The sequence below is a fragment of the Cinclus cinclus genome, chromosome 13 (genome assembly GCF_963662255.1).
Source record: "Cinclus cinclus chromosome 13, bCinCin1.1, whole genome shotgun sequence".
NCBI lineage: Eukaryota > Metazoa > Chordata > Aves > Passeriformes > Cinclidae > Cinclus > Cinclus cinclus.
In genome coordinates this window covers 18,295,638-18,318,170 of record NC_085058.1, presented here as the reverse complement: position 1 = coordinate 18,318,170, position 22,533 = coordinate 18,295,638, and the positions used below count along the sequence as shown (strand labels likewise).

Here is a 22,533-nt window from a genome sequence, read left to right as displayed (position 1 = left end):
CATTAAAGGTTTAAATGTGTGTAAAACAGTTTTCTTTACTAGAAAAGGGTAAAAGTTAAGACATACCTTGGTCAAGTGCCAGGATCCAAGGACAAGCATGATGCTGACAACTCAGGGAATTCCACTTTCTGTTTTATTTTATACTCTGCCTCTCCCACTACCTGTGGCACTCTACAACCTCTGCTGGTCCATATGTGCTGTGTGCAGTTGCAATATGGAATATGACATGTTCTGCCATCATTTCTACTATCAGCCTGAAAGAGGGGAATCTTTCCTGGAATGAAAAATTAGGTTCATTCTTTGAACCAAAATTAACCCACTCTGAGAGCAAGGCATTTACAGATATTAAGTCCTTTTTCTTGCACAGTGCAGCCTTAAAACATCAGACAGGAAGAAAGAGAAACACCTGCATTGATTTTCATTGTTTAATACTCAAGAGTGAAAAAGTGTAAAATGACAAAGCTTATACCACCACAAAAAAATGCAGTTTCATTGCAAATGACCAGAACATAAGCTGCCTGCAAAGTTTCACACAGCTGACATCAACAAACCAAGGTTCAACATTCTTACCGTCTTTTGAAACACCTGCTGTTCACAAACATCAGCCAGCACAGAGCTCTCCCTATCTCACACACCTTTCTTTATGTTCTATGCTCTATTTGCTTCCTAGACCAGTGGTTTACACATTTGAAAAAACAGTGCCCCACTTCTGATCTATATCAGCATAGAAATACATAGTTTTTACTTGCCCAAAAATAGTAATTCTATTTGAAAAGCGTTCTGTTGAATCCAAACACAGCGGTAAAGTTTTTATTTCTATTTAACGAAAAGCACAAGATGAGTAAGCTTCAGAAGTGCATGCTGACTGAGGGTGTGTCACCCATCTGCTCAGCCACAGGATATAATTCTTATGCAGAAAGTGACCACCTTGGGTGAGTTAGTACACCAGGGAGTAGGTTATGTTTGCTCTCATTAGTAATTAATGTACCTACAGCCCCTGCACATGCAGCCACAGGACCTGCAGGATGTGACTGTCCACCTAAATACACTTTGCTGTCTGAAGGTAGAATTATCCAAAAGTTACCATTGTGTCTAAATGTCTCAGGTTAATGAGAACTAAGTGGAAAATGGGTTGCTTATATTAAAACCTTTTTAGAACTCAAACCTTTATATGTGAGGCAACTTCATTTTCACAGCCTTTTCTTCATGCAAAAGAGCTGTGCCTGAAATGTTAAAATCTCTTAAGTATCATGCTAATGCACATTTCCAGTTCTCTACAATAACCCAGCTTCCCAATTATTGATTAAAATCCTGCTCTTAAATAAAGTACACTGAAAAGATTTTTCCTCCAGACTATAAAAACAGAAATGTATCTTGGTGTAACCTACTACATCTGACAGTGACGTGCACAGGAATTTCTGAAGAGCTGTTGTTACCTCAGTGGAAACAATACTGATTTTCAATGTTTTTTAATCCTTCAGTGCTAAGGGCACCTACATTTTATGAGTCACTTGCTCCTCACTGGTTTATTCCCTCATCTGACATTATAATACTCTCAGCAGATGAAGAGAGACAGAACAGTTTTGGCATCACTGTTCCTAAGGAGCACCTCTGTCAAAGATTCCACAATGTTATCAATAAATGAGCTTGACAGTGTAAGTAGCTTTTTGTTGGTTGCTAGATATTTTCTGCAGATATTCTTGCATCTGTTTTACAGAGAACGGTAAGTCTTGAACAAAATTTCAAGAAAACTTACACTCATTATTTTTACCTCTGTTGCTTACTACAGACCTGACTTCTTCCTTCACGCAGTTATTTGATATTTGAAGTACAGGATCTGATTACTGGCTGTATGGCATCGAGCTGGAAAATTCTGGCTTATACACGATCATTAAACACAGAGATGTTGCCACCTTTAAAATCATACAGTCAATCAAGGAAACAAGAGTATAGGATGAGATTAGAAATATTACAATAATTAACATCCTATTTATAAATGGAAGCACAAGATCTTTTCTGAGCATACAGGAATAATTTTGAAAAAAATATTATCTATTACACAGTGAACAGTATAAATAAGCTTAGATTACATGCCTTTAGTGCTTCAACACAACTCAGTTTCCTATTCACTTCCAGCTGTTGGTGGAACTTCCAATTTCAACAAATTATTCCAGACGAAATAAGGAAAAAGATTCAGAAAATTTTGCAGTGCAGACAAACCTCATGAGTTAATCTTTGGAACATTAATAGCTTTGTACAGTTTCAAACTTAGTAACTAAGGCACACATGGATTAAACTGTCCTATATCTGAAAGAGCAGGATATGTCAGTCAGCACGGAGCTTCTCAGCTTTGCATTCACTTTCATAAAGCAGCAGTCAGCTTTGAGAAATCTACTTCTGCTGTGAGTAAGGAATCTGAAAAGTGACTAAGATAGTCTAACTGGATTCTAATATGGATCAGCACACACAAAACTAGGCTTACACAACCACAGGAAAAAAAATCTGGGAGTCAGCAGCGGCCGGGCAGGCACTGGCTGCTCAGCCACCCCGAGCCAGGTGTGTGTCTGCTCTGCAGAGGTGGGGCACAGTGAGTGTGTGCTTGTGTTTGTGAGGGTGTGTGTGCAGAAATAGCAGCTTCTCACCTCTGTTACTTCCACACGTGCCCAGTGTGGTACTTCTTTCCCCAGTGACAATATTTTGGCTGCTAGTTTTGCTCCTGCCAGCACTGCCCAGCTCAGGCCAGCCAGTGGTGCTGTGCTGGCTTCCAAGATGAACTTGTAAAGTCACTGAATTATAAAGTGAAATTATGTCCTTCATGCAATCAATGTGCAATCCAAGTGAAATTAGCTTATTTGCAAACGATTTAAGTAGAAGGCAACTTTGGCCTGAGGCACGTGTTACATTCAGAAGGAAAAAAAAAAAGGAAGAAAAACAAATTCAAATCTCAGGTTGGGTTTGCAGGGGGAGTGATTGAAAAGGACATCTTGTTTGTAAACACAGGATTATCTGGGAATGAGCTGACACACAAAGATCGTAAGTGTCATCAATGTCATTGTAAAAGTTTCCTTCTAACAGGACACATATCAGCTAATTTCACTGTGTTAGGAAATTAGGCACTATGTAATCATGTTTGACACTTCACACTTACCTTTAGCAATACCTAGTATCAGGTAACCCATAAACTGCAAAATAAGTTGAGGTTACTAATGTACATAGGCACTGAATCTGTAAGGAGTTCTCCTTACCTCAGTGGGAACACTATCCAGTCTAGTTTTTAAATTTGTTTTCTTTTTAGAGATATTAAATATACTACTGTCTAACCATAAAATTCACTATTGCTCACCTGGAATACAGTGAGAAATTCTTACCTCTTTCTTTTTTGCACTGCATTCAAGCTATACAAGTAAAGTAATTTTTGTCAATTCTTGCTATGCTTAGTTTAATCCTACAGGATCATATTTAATTTTATAGCTGTAATAACTGTCTCTCAAAATGTATTCATTAGGTATTGCATATAAGAACACAGAAATGGAAAATGAAAATCAGCTACTACCACTCATTATTCTCATATTCTGTTAAATTTGTGGTTAGTAGCTTGAGATTTAAATAGAATTGCATAGTAATATTGTAGTAACCAAGTACAATACAGTATTAAGAAAAAAAAATTTGAAAAGTCCTATTCAAGCACACACTTAATAGTGATGTGCTATGAAACAAACAGAAAAATATACTTTGAATTCCCCAGTAGCAAACTCCTGTTTCTACAGGTGGAAAAATCTGAAAATATTAGACAAAGAACTCTGAGGAAAAATATTAATAGCATGATCTCTCCCAAAAATAAAATTTTCAAGAAAATAAAATGTGCTGAATAGAGGCTTAAATTCAATACTTCTCAGTCCACCATTAATAATCTAAATAGTTTGAGTGTTTCCCCATCCCTTTTTTTCTCTTTAAAAAAAAGGATAAAAAATACGTATAAACAAATTTCTACGTAGGCTTCATCACAGAGTCCTTTCAGAACCACTGTCCATCATTTTCATTATCCTCATCATCTTCTTCCTCATGGTCCAGGTAGACGAAAGCAATTTTCTTCCCTTCAGAAGCATCTGACCTTTGGTCGACTGTTCTTTGAAACTGCACAGTTTGATCATAAAATGACTGTTCCTCCACCTTTTCACCCTGATCTTGGGAAAAACTGGAGACAACATAGCCACCTCCTGTGCCTTCATTTGCTGCAAGCTGGTCGCTTTCAACGATGACCTGTGGCTGACCAGCAGAAGGGTCTTGCTTGTTGGACACCAGCATTGCCACTTGCTGTTCTCCACTCTTCACTGCAGATATTCCACCCAGACTGGAAACATCCATTTGGAAAGTGTAAGCTGCTTCCCTGGAGCCTACTTTAATATGCTTCACAGAGCTGCTGCTCTCAGATGACTCTGCTATTTGTGAAAGATCTTCCACCACCCCAGCAATGGGTCCTGAGAAGATTATTTCCTCAGCATGAGTTCCTGCAGGACTTATTTTAACATGCCTGAAAGCTCTTGAGCCTCCTGAAAGGGTCTGGTCTTCCAGTTCAGTGATTTCTGTGTGCTGGGAGACAGGTCCCTGGTAGATGATCTCTTCAGCTGTCATAAAACCCTGGGGACCCAGCTGGATTTGTCTGACTGAACTTTCTGCCTGTGAGAAGTCCCTCATGCTGCTGACCTCCACTTTACCGGAGATGGGTCCTTCAAAGACAACGTGCTCAGTATGAACCTCTTTTGGGCCCAGACTGAAGTGCCTCATGGATCTGCTGACATCCACAGCCCCTTCAGCCTGGGAAAGGCCATCTGAGCTATTCAGCGCCAGAGAGTCCAAACCCGACCCCTCAAAAGAGACTTCTTCAGTCACTTGCCTTGATCCTACTGTGACACGTCTTGTGGCCCTGCTGAAATCTGTGGAAACCTTCTGAGAAAGATTTCCAGAATCCATCTCTTCTACAATTGTAGTAGTAGGGCCTGTATAAATGACTTGTTCTGTGGTTTGGATTTCCTTGGGGCCCAGTTTAAAGTGCTTCACAGATTGGCTGAATTCTGACGGTCCATCTCTCTGAACAAGATCTTCTGTAGCACTGAGCTCCAGTGTTTCAGAACCAGGCCCTTCATACAGGACCTGCTCAAACCTCTGGATTTCTGCTGGGCCAACCCTGACACACCTCTGGGACTTGGTCTCATCAGCTGATAGTGATGAGTGAGAGGCCTCTCCATAATCCGCAGTTTCCGACACTGAACCGTCATAAACGACCCTTTCAGTGGTGTGATAGCCAGTGCCACCACTCCGCCTTGTTGTGGATGAGCTGTAGATCTCTTGGTCAGCAAAAGGAGTGTATTTGTCACTGTGGGAAGAAACATCCATATTGCTCCTATCCAAGCTCTCTTTCTTCAGGGAGTGTATCGTTGCCTTCTCCTTCTCGCTTCTGATTACTTCACCAAGCTGGTCTACATCAAATTCATCAGTGTTAAGGGTCTGGGACAGATTGACTTCAGCGACAATTGTCACTGAGCCCCCCTCCTCCTTCTGATCAACTTTTTTGATATCAAATGCCAAGTTACTAGCATCTACTTTGTTGTCTTTTGTTAATGCAGAGAGTTCCTCTTTCACACTGTCTGGGAGACTGCCCTCCAACTGCTCCAAAGCTTCCTTCAGTTGATATTTAGGGTCCTTCGTTTCCTTGGATAAAAGCCCTTTTATTGAAGTCTGAAATTCATGAGGAATTTTTATTTCTTTTTCAATAACAATGGATTCAACATGGGATCTTTCACCTTCAGGATGCTCTTTTAAAATATGGGCACTCGCTTCCTCCCCCACCACTTTATAGGTTTCCTCTGGAGAGCTCACACCTTCCTCTCTCTTACTCTGTGTGCCTTGCAAAAATTCATCTTGCCAAGAATATTTAATAGTTGATTCCTCTTCAATATGAATTTGCCCATATACTGAGTCATCATCTTTTTCATTAATAATAGGATGATCATCAGGAACAGATACAAAATATTTCTGTTCAATAGGCGAGTCATCTTCCTCGGTTACTTCTTCCACGCGGGTGAAGCTCTCGTGGCGTGGTTTCTTCTTTTTGACATCTTCATATGTGAAGGTGATGTTTTGTTCCTCTTCACCGTAACGCCTCTCCCTCTCAGGGAATGAATCCTCCACTTCTTCTACTTGGAAAGGTGTTGAAAAATCATCAGTGGTGTAGTCCAGTGGCTCCTCTACAATCTCCACATTCACAGAGACATTCTTTCCGCTCTCGCTTGCTTTCAGGCCGTGATGGACAATATCTTCTATCTCCTCCTTGGAAGGAGTTCCCTCAACACCCTCTCGAATCACTTTTCTAACATCCTGGTTTGATAGATGTCCTAAGTCACCTTCATCAGAAATATCTATGTCTTCTTGGACTTGAGACTGCACTGTGAACTCAGTCTTTATTTTCCCTTCATCTTCTTGTTCTCTCTTATCAAAATAGGTCACTTTGGTGTCTGTTGACATCTGTGAGCTAGAAGACTGCGTGAAACTTTTAAGAATGTCAGCAACAATATTCTCTGCTATGTTTTCAGTTGGCATTTTAGGGCTTCCATCCTTCATTTGCTCTTGACCTTCCAGACTGGACTCTGCTTCTGAAATCCTCACTTGGCGAGTTTCAGCAGACTCAGTTACATGGTCATCTGTTTCTCTTCCTATGGAAGTTTTAACACCTTGTACCCTTATTTGTTTATTTCTCTGAGGTCCTTGGCCAGGACTGGGCCTTTCAATACTGATTGGTACCTCAATGACATCTTGGCTTCTTGATTCTGAGGTCACAGTTGCATCTTTTTTGGTTGATTCACTTTTCAAGGTTCTTGCAGTAGAAATATCACTCCCTGTTACTTTCTGGCTAACTTTCTCCCGGATATATTTTTTCTGCTCAGTCTTCCTCCCAAAATCGACACTTTCCTCTATAAAAGATTTCTCATCTGTTTTCTTTTTCTCATCCTTAGTTTGTTTCTCCAGATTATCTTTTTCTTTCAGCGGAGATGTCTTCTCATCAGTTGGTTTGCTGCCTCCTCTTTTGTCTTTTAGTGTGGTCCGAGTTTCAATTATAGTTTCTTCATATTTAGATGGTTTTGCATTGGTAATCAGCTCATATGCTGGAAATCTAGTGAAGCCTGGTTTAGTTCTTGTATTTTCAGCATCAGGCTTGTGGTCCTTGTCTGATCTTTCAGCATGTGCTGATTCTTTTGAAAAAGATACTGTGGATGAAGTTGTAACTTCTATTTTCTTTCTTTCTGGAATCCTCTTTTGCTGCATTTCAGTGCTTCTCCAGCTACTGTAGTCTGGAGTAAATGTTCTTAGTTCTTTGTGGTCTGTTACAATCCTTTCATCCTTTGTGACAGTCGTTGAAGGGCGATATGTTGAACCAAGTAGGTCCCTTCCAAAAGTTCTTCCCCCCGTTGTCGTGTGTGATCCAGCCTGTGTGGAGTAAGCTGAGTAATGTGCAGAACTGCTCATATTTGTCACTGGCATTCTGTGCCTCGTGTCAGTGATCCTGGCAGCTGATGAAGCTTTATTTCTGTTTCTTTCTTGAAAAGTAGAGTAAATATCAGTGTAGTTATATGAAGTGTTTATAATATCTGCAAAGAGAGCACAGGCAACCAAGCATTAAAATAATGGTTTGTATCTAAAATTTTATCAAATAGAGGGCATGAACTAAGAAAACATGCACTATGTTTTTTGAAAGAAAATAATGTCTTCATTTTCAGTGGAGCTTTGTAAAGGCATTACTGTAGGTTCTGCCTGTTAATTAAGTCTATGCATAAATTACATTAAAGCTGAAAGCAAAGCTTTTTCTCAAGTTTCAATTGCTACTTTTACCTGTTGTGCACTACTGGGTATTGTGGCATTTACTGAGAAATTACACTTCTCGTATTTCTACGGCTGTTCATTTACAACTTGTTATTAAATAATGTATACTAATATCATAGGCTGGGTTTTTTGCTTCATTAGCCTAAGTGGCCTGAAGTTTCTTGGTTCCTATTGACATTTAAAGGCACATCTGCCACCACATATTAGAAACTGCAAACACAAATACAACCCTTCATAGCCACACAATAAAGCACAGCAAGGGACAGAATTAAAGAACCTTTTAGGCTCCATCTGTAGAAATTAATACAATGTGCCAGGAATATCTGACAGTTAAGACCAACCAGTACTGCACCACTCACATCTCTCACTCCTGAAAAGCTACCACATCTCTGACTTTTAGTAGTGTCACCTGTATTATTTCTGTAATTCCTTCCCTATTCTGTGAATATGCCTGAGCATTGTCTACAGAAGTACTGACTAGTCCAGATCCAAACTGTGCTGCCCAGATCCAGGCACAGTGCTCACAATTTAACAGCACAGGCAGATCTGTGTGAGCATTTCAGCCTAGGCCTGAGCCTGTTGAATTTCCTGCTACGCACACAGACAACAAATGTCTTCTGGGACTACAGTAATGACCCCACATCGTTAAACTCATGCGTATTACCCAGATTAATTCTGTTATTAATTACAATGGCCACAGCAGTCACAGTGAAGATCCATCTTATCTAAAATCCTGTTTGCAGGGACCAAGAGTAGATACACAGGCAAGAGTATAAGAACAGGGCAAGTAAACAGTGATACTTCCCTCGTATACTCTCACAGCCTCCAGAGATTTGCAGCTCCTAAGATAGAAATGGTATCTTTATGTTTAGTAAGTCTTTGATTTGTCTTTCATCACTCTGCTAAAATATCTCTTTAAAACCATGTGAACTTTTTAACACTCACAATGCCTCAGGATGATGAACTCCATGGGCTAAACTACATGTTCTGTTAAACACCTCTTGCTTTATACTTCAAAACTCTCTTAAGACCTAGGGCACCCAAAAGTTCCTTAGAGCTACAAAATACCACTCCCTATGTTCTCCACTCAATCCATGATTTTACAAGGTATCTCATATAGAAGAGCATGATGTTGACTTAAAATATTAACACTCAAAACTAATTCAATATTCACTTTGCAATACACCCATAAAAATACACTTCAGGACCACTATAACATAGTAACTGCCATTTCATTTCATTAAAAATTCATTTTTTAATATTAATATTTTACCTTGAGGCAATTTCCCTGCATGCTCTTCTCTCCATATAATCCACTGCTTGCTCTCCCCTTCTAACAAAGCTCTGCAAAACACAAAGGGCATTTCATTAAAATACTGAGAATAATAAGCATAATATTTTACATTTACAAGTCTTAGAAATTGAAACAATTATCCTGTATCTGCCACATCCCACTAGACCAGATTGCTCCAAGCCCCAAACAACCTGGCCTGGAACACTTCCAGGGATGGAGCAGCCACAGCTTCTCTGGGTAAAATGTTTTATAAAGAAGAGGCAAAAATTGAAAAAAAAATTGCAACAACGTTCCTGTTTGTAAAAGAGTAGTAAAGGTGGTGTTGCAGCGTGATATGAGGGAACTGTTATAGCAGGACTTGCAAGTTCTACCCATTTCAAATGAAAAACGAAGGAAAGTACAACTTCTACAGTCAAACACAGTGCTGGAGGAAACTATTTACAGTGTTAAATTAACTATTCTTGGTTCCTACTCCCTTGGTAATCAGCTCAACACATTTCACAAAAAAGGAGTAGGAAAATTCTCTGTGACAGAAACTGGTTTCCTTTAATGACATCTCTGTCTGTCCCCATTCCCCAGCCCTCTCCTTTTTGGCAGTGACACTCCAACAGCTCCCACACTTCCTGGAAATGCCACATCAGGTTCTCTCCCTGCGCAAGGGAATGCTGCAGTCAGCACAGCCAGTAAACTTGGCTGGGTGCACTTGCTTCTACCAGCCAGTTCCAGCCTTCCTTTCCGGGTTTGGGAATGCCAGATGTTCTGCACTGATAAGACACAGCTGCAACATCAAAGCTGGCAAGAGTAAGGCTGGAGGACTGTGATAGCCAAGGCTTCTGACTCCCTGGGGCAGGAGCTGAAAGCCATTTAGGATTGGGGTACAAACACCTCTGCTGGACATATATGTCAAAACTAACTAAGCAGGTGTTTTAAGCAGCACCTGTGTATTTCACATTTCCCATGACTGATCACTTTGGCATTAGCAAAATAACATTAGCAAAGTTTTCTTTGCCTTGATGGATTTGTCTAGATCCAGAAGAAAAGCCAGGTTAGAACTACCTAAAACAGGCTCAGATGGGCATCTTTCCATTTATTTTGTGAGTCGAAAAAACCCACAGTAAAAGCAATTTATCTTTCTCCATGAGAGAAGCTTTATAGGAATTAGATCCCTTCAACACATATAATGTTCCCAAGACCAAACATCTGATCTGATGAAGCCAGTGAGTGCCAAACAAATTGCTCTGACAGACATGCCAGAGAAGCTGGTGGTGACTCTGCAGAAACACATCCAGGAGCTGGCAGTGAAAGCGTTAACCATGACGAAGGAAAGCAGGAATGTGGGGAGTTTGACTAAGGATTTCTGGCTGCTGTTAAAACAACAGTTGCTCAGTTGCTGCAGCAACCTATGAAGTCACTAAAAATAAGTTCCAGGAGGTAACTGTATATGGCAAAGGGCAGCTGCCCACAGAAATGCTGGATCTGAAGTATTACTACTGAAAGTGAAAGGCAAAGCTTCCTGGAACCTCTGTAAAACTGGACAGAGAATCAGTATTTTACTGGACCTTTCATAATGTATGACCTCATGCTTATTAAAAAAACAAGAAAATGATAAACTAAGCTTGGCTTACTAAACTGGCACAAGAAAGTAAACTGGCACAAGTGCTGTACTGAGCCAGCAAAGTCACATTGTGTTTCTCAGCTTGACCATAGCTTGAGTTCATGCAAGCCATTTAGCTTCTCTATTCCTCTGCATCCTTTCCCAATAATTGGTGGTAAGGTTTGCTTTTAAACTTAAACTGCCTGAAGGACTAATTTCAACTGTATGAACTTTTAAGCACTCATAGTAATAATAAAAAAGCCACTGCCCCAAGCAGCACTCTGCTAAAAAAAATAACCATGTCACCTACTTCTTGGAAATCAGGTCCCAAATGACATCTACTCCCATTTAGTTAACACTTAATTTAAAGTGTTACCAGAAAATAATCCAACTGCACCATTAGCTCATCTCATTATTAATGTCATTTATCTAAAGTTAGCAGGGACATGCTTGTCAGCCTGTGCTGGATGACAACAGGAACAACCAGTCCATGAAAGCAGAAGGAGATAAAGTGGTTGAGGTGGGGAGAGAGAACAAAAGGATGTAATGTAAATTTTATTATAGTCACTCAAGACTGTAATGAGACTCATTTAAACTGTAGAAACCCAAAATCTCAGATGGGGCAGTTGGCCAGCAGGCCATAAAAATTCATCCTCTTTATAACCTGGGTATTTGCTAAGGAGTTGCAAAAAACCCCACCTCCCCAGGAAAGGGGGTCAAAGCCATTCCACATCCTTTTTCCACCACAGGATGGAAGGATGAAGAGTATGAAGAAGGGCAGGCACCTGCTGTTAAATTCCCCCAGATGTTAAAAACACTCAGTGTGTCCTCAAAATAAAACCCATATAGGACTAGGACCTGGATGGTGCAAGTTATGAAGGGGAAGTAATGAGACTTCCTGGAAAAGCTGTGGTGAGTAGCTCAGAGGATCTTAATGATGATGATTTTGTGAGAGGAAGGCATGGAAAGGGTCAGAAGTGCTGATGGAGGAACACAAGTGGAAAGTCCATCTGGCAAGTGTGTTTAGAGATCCTAAAAATGACCATGGAAATAAAAAAGAAAAAAGCTGTGTAGCTTTTGGTGCTTCGGAATACAGAATGGTAACCTGAATAGAATGCTTGCATGACACCAGAATTTCAAAGTGAAATATTTTACCCTTCAACAATATATTTTAGAGAGGACAGAAAACCTCCTGAACCTATTGGTACAGGCTCTGGGCAGCCTCTGCTATGTGAAGAGAAGTTCCTGCTAGCTGAGGAGAAAGGCCTGAGAGTAATTCTGATTCTAGGCAGATTTTCTATCCCCTTTTAAAATTAAGAGTTTTACAGGGTGACTAATTCACCACTTCTTCCTGGAAAAAAAACCTAAGCACAATTAAGTAGCTGCAGTTTTGAAGGGTTCTACGGACACAGAACAAAACTGTGAGACACTTGATAAATATTTACTTCAACAGTGAGAAGAGGGTGTAGGACTAAAGATTCGCATGAGGTGCAACTCCACAAAGCCACATGTGAAACATATTCCAGTTCCTGAGTGAATCTCGGCTCCCAGAGCAGGAAGGCTGAGCAGAGTCAGAGAGGAAACACACTTGGACCTTAAGGAAGGGTGTTCCTTGCAACAATGATCCTCTCACCACCCCAGGAGCAATGGTGACTAATGGAAAGAACTGACCTTGTAACAGAACTGTAGGAGCTGTAGAACAGAGAAAGCACAGGGTGGGAGGCACAAAGGCTCCAAGACCAGCTACCACACCCTTAACCTATAAGACCAGGAGGAAAGGAAGTGCCAGGGCCTTCGTGGAAACCTTTCCATGGGAAGTTCAGGATGTTGGACTGAGTGTGAATAGGTGTCTTTTGCTTCCAGTATGCATAAGCAAAGGTATGTGCCAGCATTCTCTGTGTTCATGTGCCCTTTTTTTCTGCAGGTAAAAAGACCTGGGAGAGGAAGAGTACTTGAAGTACATGAGTGAGCTGTCCAAAATTCTCCTACCCAACCTTACTGACTAGATCCCCTCCCACAGCAGGGTTGATAAGAGACACACAAGAAGGAAGGAACTATTCTCTTGAATAAAGGGAGAAAAGGAAGAAAAGAGGAATAGGTAAACTGCATAAATGTATAAACACAAACCAATCACCTTGCAGCTTCTGATATCTTAAAATAATTTTCTTTGCTGGTATTCACATGTTTTTTATCTGTAGCAAGGCCCATTCCCTTGTTTGCATCTTTAGATCATCTTTAGTGGGCAGATGCTCATTTTTCCACAGACATCTGCCTTGCCAAGGCCACCAGGGATACAACACAAGTTGCATTCACATCCATTAGATGAAGAAACCTTACAGATTAAGGAGCTTCTTAACTGGACAACAATCACACTGCAGGTGATGCTGAATTGTTCTCTTCTCATTAACCAGGGAAAAGAAACCTTAGACAAACCAATAATGCTCAGATAATCAGTCACACAACTCTGGAGAAGTTCCAGAATTTCATGGGCTTACAAAGTTTTCAAACAACTGAATATCTGGGCATTATCATTCCTAGTTCTGGATGAATACTAATCATCAAAACAACTCTGATAATTCTGTTATTGTGACAGTGCTAATCCTGTTCTGCAGATGAACAAACCAAGGGAGAAAGTTTAACGACAACAGTGAAAGTCAACAACAGAGCTGGGATTAAATTCAGAACAATCAAGTTTTTTAGCAAAGTTAACAGAATTAACACTCACAGATAAGGATCACAGCTGGCTACCACTTCCACAGTAATGCTCCAGACACTACTGGCTTTCCAAGGATCACAGGGATCCCACTCCACCAACAAACATCAAGGTACTTCACTTATCAAGTGACTGCAGATTACTTGTCCCACAGTGTAAGTGATTTTATCTCATCCAGAAACCAGCCTTGGTCTGTGCCTCCTTGCAGACATTCTCAAGGCATCTTGAACACTGCTGGTGCTCTTTCATGAAGACAGACATCCTCTGCTCACTACTCTTTATCAAGCTACTCAGAAGTTATTTCAAGTTTCTCATATTTTCAGTTATGCAACTGAAATTAAATTTCATATGTTTCAGTGCACTGATAGTCCACACACTTTAGTCCACACACCTAACCTATAATTCAGCTGGTGCTATCTTTATCCAGACTTACTGGTTCACACTCAGGATACAGCATTAATGCTTTAGGACACAGAAGTACATATTATATTTAACTGGAAACACCCTGTCTATTTACACAGGTTGAATATTAATAATGCACCCATATAGACAAGGTAATGACAGAGGTACTCTCCCTAAAAGAATACACAAGTAGCCTGGCTACTAAAAAATTAAATTTTTGCAAATTATCCCTTTGCTCAATAAGAATTGCACATCTCTGTATTTGAAGATCAGTATCTCAATGAAATTTTTTGAAAATATTGTCTTAATTGTAGGAAAAAAACACATCATTTTTACAAGAAGGAAGGATCTTCATCCAGTTCATCAGTTTTGGATTATTTAGGATTTTTTTCATTCCAAATCAGTTTTGTGCCATGCACATCATGACCCTCCAGACAAGAGAATTACTCTGGCTTTTCAACCCCACAGCTACTTAGTGGCTAGAGAGAGGTACAGTCCTGAAGATTCATTAGCAGAGATGTTATTTGCTCCTATCTCACACTTCATCTAAACATGCTTTCATAACAAATCAAGGATGGAGAAAGCCAGGACTTAACCAAACAGTCTTTTCTGCTATCTTTCCACTATCCTACAACTGCAACAAGGATGGGAGAACTTACTGCTTACATCAGTACTGCAGAGGTACTCACTGACCAACAAATTTAAACAATGAAACGTGCCATGTAAGTGGATGGCAACTACATAACCTCACATTTTATTGATTGCAATTTAGGGATATTGTCTCCTCAGCTTGTAACCAAATATTGTCCCAAAAATTCCCATCCATCTGATATCCACTTGACCAGGACAAAGAATGTTTCTTACATATCACTGTATTTGATCCAAATTAATAGAATTCCTATGGATTATATTGGCTTCAGAGCCTTGAGTCTCCCAAAGTTACTGATTATATTTTAGATGCAGGAATGAGGACGAATGGGACTCTCCTAGCTATAAAAAGGGGTTTAAATTATCCTCTGTCTAGACAATAAAGTGTGACCACAGATCTTACCTGTAGGTTTCAATTTCAAGGATAAGGCCTGCTTTCACCTGCAGGAGTTCTTGGTAGTCCCTCAGGTAATCCGTGATCGACGTGGTCAGGAACTGCTTTTCTTCTTCCAGGGCATCAATTATTCTCTGAACAGAAACAAATTATTTTTAGTTTTGAAAGAAGATAAAAATCTGTATACTTGAATGCCTAAAAACATAATTTTTTTAATTAAAAAAAAGCCTGATACAAAATCACATCAATGTTCCATAGCTTCAAAAACCAGAAGAAATCAGCTCTATGACCCCCCTACATACAAGCTGAAATACATTCTTCCTGAAGCAAGTTTAATGTTAAGTTCATTTTATGCCTTATTAAACTGGTTAAATATTTCAGTAAAACCCATTCAGATGCCCAGTACAAAAGTTATTAAGCACACATAGCAAGGAAAATACACTTTATAAGACTTATACGTGACTCATTTGGTCATTTTAAGACGTGCTCAAATCACACTTGAGATCAGAAATTTCAGCAACTGTTTTGCCGTAAGAACCTTATCAGTATTTTCAGTTCCACAGATGTGTGGGTTCAAAGAAGTTTTGGAATTTGAGCATCTGAAGATACTCACACTGCCCACAAGGTAAAAGATGGACCTCCAGTGGTTCCTTCAAGTTTTCTACAGTATTTGGATACTTGCTTTGAGGTCCACCCAGTTCTGTCCTAATTTCTGCTCAGAAGATGGATTAAAGACTAGTCATTTTCATCTCAATAACTATAGATGACCTCATACAACACAACTAAATATATAAGGTTATATATATTTATATTAAATGACGGAAGGAAGAAAAAAAAAAAAGTTGAAAGTGCTTTAGTCACTGGTTCTACCTCACATGAAGGGTGAATTGTTATTTTTATATATATTTGTACCAAATCTAACCTTTCTAACGATAGATTGCACTTTGTTCTGGGAGCTGGGAAGACATAAATTAAATATCAACAAAGGCCCAATTCTGTTTGTTCATGGCACTCTACATTATGCAGGAACTCTGAAATGCCAATTACAGAGCAAAACCTCACACGCATGTACAACACTGAACAGGAATTCACAACAGTATATTTTACATTTCATCCTGACAACTGCTTTCGCAATCAAATTGGAATATCAAGGCACTGATGGTTTAGTTTAAAAAAAATTAGAAAAAAAAAATATATATATCACTTGCAGGCAGCAAGTGCTCCAGTACCACAGTATGAACAACAGCATAAAAATGAAGTTACAGCAGGGGACTCTGCTGTTAATGCCAGCATGATGTGCTAGGCAGAAGTAAGAACTAAGAATATAAAGTGCTGGCATGTCAAGTATTAATAGTTTTGCGGGGATTTTTGGGGTAAAACTAAAAAGAAAGCTGCCTATATGTGCATATACATATGGGTACAGTTCTCTATATAACACATTAATCTCTTCCTTCATTTGCCTTTGCAGCTCTTGCTAAATGATTACACTGATGTGTCCCTTGACATGACAATCCTTGCCTACAGTCTTCAGTGTACTTAAAATTCTTTTTTTTTTATGGCAGAAGACAAATAATATCTGCATATCTGAAAGAGCATCACAAATCCCTCAACATCCTCCCGCAGACCCCAGCTGAGGCACCATCCCATGGCCATGCAGACCTTTAGAAGCTCTGAGGTAACAATCCTGTTCAAAAACAGCACAGACACAATGGAAAATCCCAAGGTGAGGAGAGCAGAAAAGTACAAAGCCCTGCTTTTAAAATGAAAAGACTACACAACAAGAATGGCCAGGGTGCAACAGAACCAGGAGTCAGCAAAAGGTGTGGAAAAAAAACAATCCCTAGGAGCTCAGATACAAAAGTTAAATTATTCACACATTCCTTGCCCCCACAATTAAACACAGAATAACCTATACATGTACATGCATTCTTTAAAAAGAGCTTTAAAATGCTTTAGTCCCAGAAAAACCCATACAGGAAGTCCCTACACTGGACTATACAGAGTGTGGGGAAGCTCTGAAAAACAGGGGGTGTTCAAACATATCTAAAAAACAGGAGCTTCAGTCCCTCACCCCCAAGTTCTCTATTCTGGGTTTAAAAAGCCACCTGGATTCTACCCACGGGGTTTGGAGAGCACTGGGGATCCAAGAGCTGGAGTTAATGATTACCATAAGGGGCCACATAACTCAGGCAGCTGTGCAGTAGTTCCAAAGGAATTCATTCCAGTGGGAGCAGACACTCTATGGACAGGATGGCAGACAGCCAAGCACCCAACCCTCCATCACTGATGCTCAAACATAAAGCAGAAGACAACTGGTCTCAAGTCATGCCAAAAAGCACAAAAACCAATCCATCAAAGTTCAGAGGAGACTGTGAGCCAACAAATCCATTTTGTAAAAGGTAACCTCTACTTGGCAGATCTTGTGTTTTCTTCACACAAGACTCTCTTGGAAAGATCTGTTTCCCGGCCACATCAATCACAATCACAAATCACAAACCCATATCCCAGTGATGTCCTGCTAGGACTAAGCAATGGAAGAGAAACTCTTTTCTCACCCTTCATATGTTCCTTTCCAGGCAGCACTGGGAAATTTTAGAAGGGCAGTAGGGGGGAAAGAATTTCCTTGGGCTGCTGAAGCTGTACCTACTGAGGGAATAGAGGATTCCAGGCCCCAGCCCTTTCCATCTGGTAATATTTACTGATCCCAGAGCTCATTCAGTAGCTCAGCAGGGAAGGAACTCACACTGCACTTGGTTGGCTCCAAACTGGTACACAGAAAAAGGCACATGACATATCGACATTAAATGGGCATTTGACAAGATGTTTTCTCCTTCTCTCAAGCTCACAACACTGACACAGGAACTGATCCTAAACCCACTCTTATCAGTGAAAAATATCTGCCTCATTTCAGAGCAGCAAGTTAGGCCATGGAGGGTTCTACATCCAAGTAATTCAGGGTTTTCAAAACACCAGGAGTTTTTGCATAAGTATTCTCATGGCACACAGCTAAAATTATGGACATAAGAGACCTACTGAGTTCATCCCTTTAGCACTCAGGACCAGTGAAAATCTTCCAGTGTATGATTTACTGCCTGCCTGGTTCAGCTACATTTTAACTCCATTATTACTTCTATTTAACACTGCTGAAAGCTTCAGTGAGGATAAGCACAGTTCAGGAGGCAAAGCTGAACATATAAGGCAACTGGATGATATATGGAAAATATGAATAAGTCTAATTGCCATTGCATCTGCAATGAACAATCATAACTTGACTTTAATCTGTACATACATATCATTTCTACATGACACTCTACAATAAATAAGCATGGAATTGATGCTTTTTAAAGAGTAGTTTAAAACCCATACTGAATATATTTCAACCAGCAAAAGAAATGAGCGAGAAAAAAAACCAAAATTTTGATCCCAAGAATGAAACTTGAAACAGCTGCTCCTACGCATTCTATATTTTTTTTTTCCCTGGATGTAAGCAAAAGATTTTATTTCTCATGTACAGGAGACTGGCAACTGCACAAAGGCTTTTCTCATTAAAACCCAAACATAAGACCATTCAGAATTAATAGACCTTATGGTATATTTGAATATAGATCTAGACAATATTTATTTTCTAGTGAAAATGGTCAGATACATTCAACACACTTTTGTCTTCTTTTATTACTAAGATTTTAAACTATTTTCCCTGTAAAATCTAAAGATGCCAAATGTTCACGAGGGTTACAGAGGAATGTGTGATGCTGGTGTCAAAATAAAAATCTGTTTTGGAGCATTGCATCAGGACCATTCAAGGGCATCCACCGATTTTTATTATTTGACTTCTGCAATAAATTGCTGTCTTTACAACAGGTTTCTCCAGTTGCTCTTTTGAAGAAAATTCTTTAAAAGTACAACCAGATACAGAGATAACTGGTTGAAGAACACCTTGCTGAGCTGAAAAAGTTAAATAAAAGCCATTTGCACTGGCTTTAGAAGAAAAACTTGTGACTTGGACAGCGAGCTATAGAAAATGCTCTCTCTACTCCATATTTAGAGGTTTTCAGTTTGAGCAATGATGGCTTTCATTATAAACCCCTAAAAAATACAGACAGCAAAAAGGCCATGTTTTGGAAATCTAAGAAACTTTAAATATAAAATGGAAAAAAATAAGAGGTTTCTTCCTTCTTTGCATTTTCATCTGGTTTTGACTGTTGGATAGATTTAATTAATGAGGGATTTGCATACATCATCTTCTACAGCTTTGGGAATGTTTACATATGTGACTGTGAGAATGAATTGTCCCATCAAAAATGGAAAAAAAAAGCGCATTTTAAAGTCAAGAGCCTTTCAGATTACTTCTTACATACCTAATCTGTCTCAGTTCACAGCATCTGCAAACTATGCAACTTCCAAACAATCTAGCAGAGTACAAAAACCAGACACGCACACAGCAACAGGTCCCAGTTCCTTCCCAGTTGCCAACATCCCCATAATCTACCAGGGCTGCTGGACACAAAGCTGGACAAAGCACACGGGGTTCAGGCACACACCGAGCTCCAGCAGGGTGTTAATAAAGGGTCTAACAATGAACAAAAGAAATGTTGCCCTCGGGAAATGGATCGATGGGCTGCATGATCTAATACGTGCTCTCCACTCCGAGCTGGATGAGCGGATACTCCGCTGTTCCGGCAGCAGCTGATCCCTTCCCACGCACAGGGGATTGCACGTTACAGCGAACATCATCCTGACAGCAAACAAATCTCAGCTGCAGATGCTGTAACCCCCGTTCGACAACGCAAACATCCACCTCCAACATCTTCTTGCCTTTATACAACTCAAAAGTTTTCTCAGCTATGCTGGGGAACATAAGCTTTTCCCGAGGCACACTGGAATGGGGGTAGAACAGGAAGAAATTTCTGATTATTTCTGGGACTGGGAGAGCCTCAGGACTCGCTCCCAGGGACTGCCCCGTGCCCAAGCCCTCCTGCCAACCCTGCCAGGAGCCCTGACAATCCCGTGTGCCTGCTCCGTGCTCTTGGGCACTTGCCGAGGGCAGGTTGGGAAGGGAGCACCTGTCACCAGGGTGATGTCCTCAGGGTCACTGTCTCCCTTCCGATCGCACCCTTCGCACCCAGCTCTCCCCAAAGGCCCGGGGGGCTCCAAGGGACTCCCAGCCCCACACAGAGAAGGGGTCAGCAGCAAAAGGCTCCTGCTGGGCCACCTCCTCTTCCAGCCTGGGGAAAACCCGCGGCTAAAGGGCAAAGTGGGGTGGACAAGCCCTGGACCACACAGTCACAGGGGTTTTAGCACCTCCCGGAGCAGAGCGAGAAGGAGGGATGGGGAACTCGGGCTCACACCGCGCGATGGACCAGAGCTGAAGGGAAAACGCGAGCGGCAGAAGGAGGGTCAGGGGAGCCCCAAAACAGACACCGGGGGGCAGGAGGGAAGCGGGAGAGTCCCGGGACCGGGCACCACGTGCCACCCACCTGGTACTCCTCCAGCTCGGCGCCGTGGTGGTCCTGCAGGGCCAGCATCTCCTGCTCCAGCCGCTCCCGCAGCGCGCACAGCTCCTGGCCCTGGCGGTGCAGATCCTCCAGGTGCTGCCGGCACTGCCGGCTCTCTTCCCGCAGCAGCTCCAGGTTCTCCCGGTTGCGCTGCGCCTCCTGCTCCTGCAGCACCTGGATCTGCTCCTGGTAGCGCAGCAGGGTCTCCCGGCAGCTCTGGCTGAGCAGCATCTCGTAGGTCTCCTCCAGCTCCTCCAGGCTCAGCCCGGCCAAGGGGGGCGGCAAGGCGGCCAGGTTCAGCCGCAGCTCCCGCATCTCCACCGCCTCCCGTCGCTGCCGCTCCGCCATGTGCCCGTGCTCGGCCTGCAGCTCCAGCAGCAGCTCCTCCAGGGCCACGCACTCGCCCCGCAGCCGCTCCAGCAGCGCTCGCTGCCCGGCCAGCTCCGGCTCCAGGCGCCGCCGCATCCCCAGCACCTCCGCGCCCAGCGCCCGCAGCTCCTCCAGCTCCCGCCGCAGCCCGTCCCGCTCCAGCTCCGCTTCCAGCTTCGCCCGGCTCAGCTCCTCCAGCTGCATCCGCAGCCAGGCCAGCTCCTGCTCGGGCACCTGGAGCCCGATCAGCTCCTGCTCCCGCAGCTCCGCCAGCTCCCGCGCCAGAAAGCGGTTCTCCTCCTCCAGCTCCCGCACGCGGGTCACGAAGACCCGCAGGCGGGAGTTGAGCTCCTGCAGCTCCCTCTTCTCGTCCCATCCCGCTTCCCAGCGCCGCCACATCTTGCCGGGGCCGCGGGGTCGAGGCGCGGTGGCCCCGGTGCTGCGGGAGCTGCGCGGGCGCTGCGGGCGCTGCGGGGTGTGCGCGGCCCCGGGGCGGGCCCGGCCCCTCAGCTGCGGCCCCGCCCCTCAGCCCTGGCCCCGCCCCTCAACCCTGGCACCGCCCTCAACCCTGGCCCCGCCCCGCGGCGCCGCGGCGCCCCCTGCCGGGCTCCTGGCAGCTCCCGCCTAATTCCTGCGCGGGAACCTGAGCCCGCCTCAGGGAGCCGAGTCCCGTTCGGGGAGCCTGAGCCCGCCTCAGGGAGCCTGAGCCCGCCTCGCCTCAGGGAGCCGAGTCCCGTTCGGGGAGCCTGAGCCCGCCTCAGGGAGCCGAGCCCTTCTAAGGGAGCAAGGCTGGACTCGGGAAGCAAAGGCCAGCACAGGGAGCTGAGTCCCGTTCAGGGAGCAAGGCCAGGCTTGGGAAGTAAAGTCAAGCTCAGGGAGCCAAATCCTGCTCGGAGAAGAAAGCCCTGTTTAGTCAGGAGCCCAGCCCTGCCTGGGGAGGTCCCAGCACTGCTCTCCTGATCCCCCTTGGAATTCTCGTCCTCCTCCCGGCTGGGGCCGCACTGTTGGGAGCTCATCCTGCGCTCCCAGCACAGCCCCGGGTGCTTCCCCCACGAGGGATTTCTGGATTTACCCTGTTTGCCATCACCTGCTGCTGTTACGGCACCGTGGCTGGCCTTATGTTTATACAAAATACCATTTCGTAACGCTGCTTTGAAGTGGAACGCCTCCAGTTTTGACCCCGTGTCACAGCCACAAACCTCTGCCCAGCAGAACATCTCACCTCCGGGCCGAGGCTCCTGCAGCCTGCGCGTCCCTGTGCCCGCTTCTCCCGGCCTCATTTTGCGCCATAAAAGGGCTGGATCCAGCTGGAACCTTTCATTGACTGCCTGGAACTCAGCGAGGAGGCAGTGAAGCATCACACCCTGCATTATCTACCAAATTAGACAAAAAAGACGAGGAGTGACTCATTTCAGCCTTTCTCATCTCCCCAAGCATTCTTCTCTCCCTCCCTGACACACACACACACACATTTCTATTTCACCCAGCGCTGCAGCACTGGGAGTTTTGCAGAAATTTGCAGCTTCACATAAGGCAGCACAGCTCCCACCTCCGTGTTTGCCCCTTAGGACTGCTCCCAACCAAAGCTCTCACATGGAAAGGACTGGAATTTGGCATAAAGCTGGGATCAGGGCACAGATGTACCACGCCGACCTGCTCTGGGCACTGCAACCCCTTTGCTGCTCTGTCTCACCCTTCCCAAATCCTTCCCACAGCACTACACCTCCCTGCCCTCAGAAAGCCAAATTT

At 43.0% G+C, this 22,533-nt stretch overlaps 1 protein-coding gene across 1 annotated transcript; it reads right to left on the bottom strand.

The window, feature by feature from the left end:
* Positions 1 to 411: 411 nt before the first annotated feature.
* Positions 412 to 21,244, bottom strand: SYNM (synemin). The gene is made up of 4 exons (XM_062501537.1): positions 20,398 to 21,244; positions 14,930 to 15,054; positions 9,149 to 9,219; positions 412 to 7,643 (listed from the first exon to the last, which is right to left on the bottom strand). The coding sequence occupies exons 1-4, from the start codon at positions 21,181 to 21,183 to the stop codon at positions 4,015 to 4,017; spliced, it is 4,611 nt and encodes a 1,536-aa protein (XP_062357521.1). The 5' UTR covers positions 21,184 to 21,244; the 3' UTR covers positions 412 to 4,014.
* Positions 21,245 to 22,533: the final 1,289 nt, after the last annotated feature.

Coding starts and splice junctions, on each gene's coding strand:
- SYNM (XM_062501537.1), bottom strand. CDS start 21,183: ATGTGGCGGCGCTGGGAAGCGGGATGGGACGAGAAGAGGGAGCTGCAG. Junction 15,055..20,397: donor CCGAGCTGGAGGAGTACCAG/GTGGGTGGCACG, acceptor GTTTCTGTTCAG/AGAATAATTGATGCCCTGGA. Junction 9,220..14,929: donor CTTGAAATTGAAACCTACAG/GTAAGATCTGTG, acceptor TGTGTTTTGCAG/AGCTTTGTTAGAAGGGGAGA.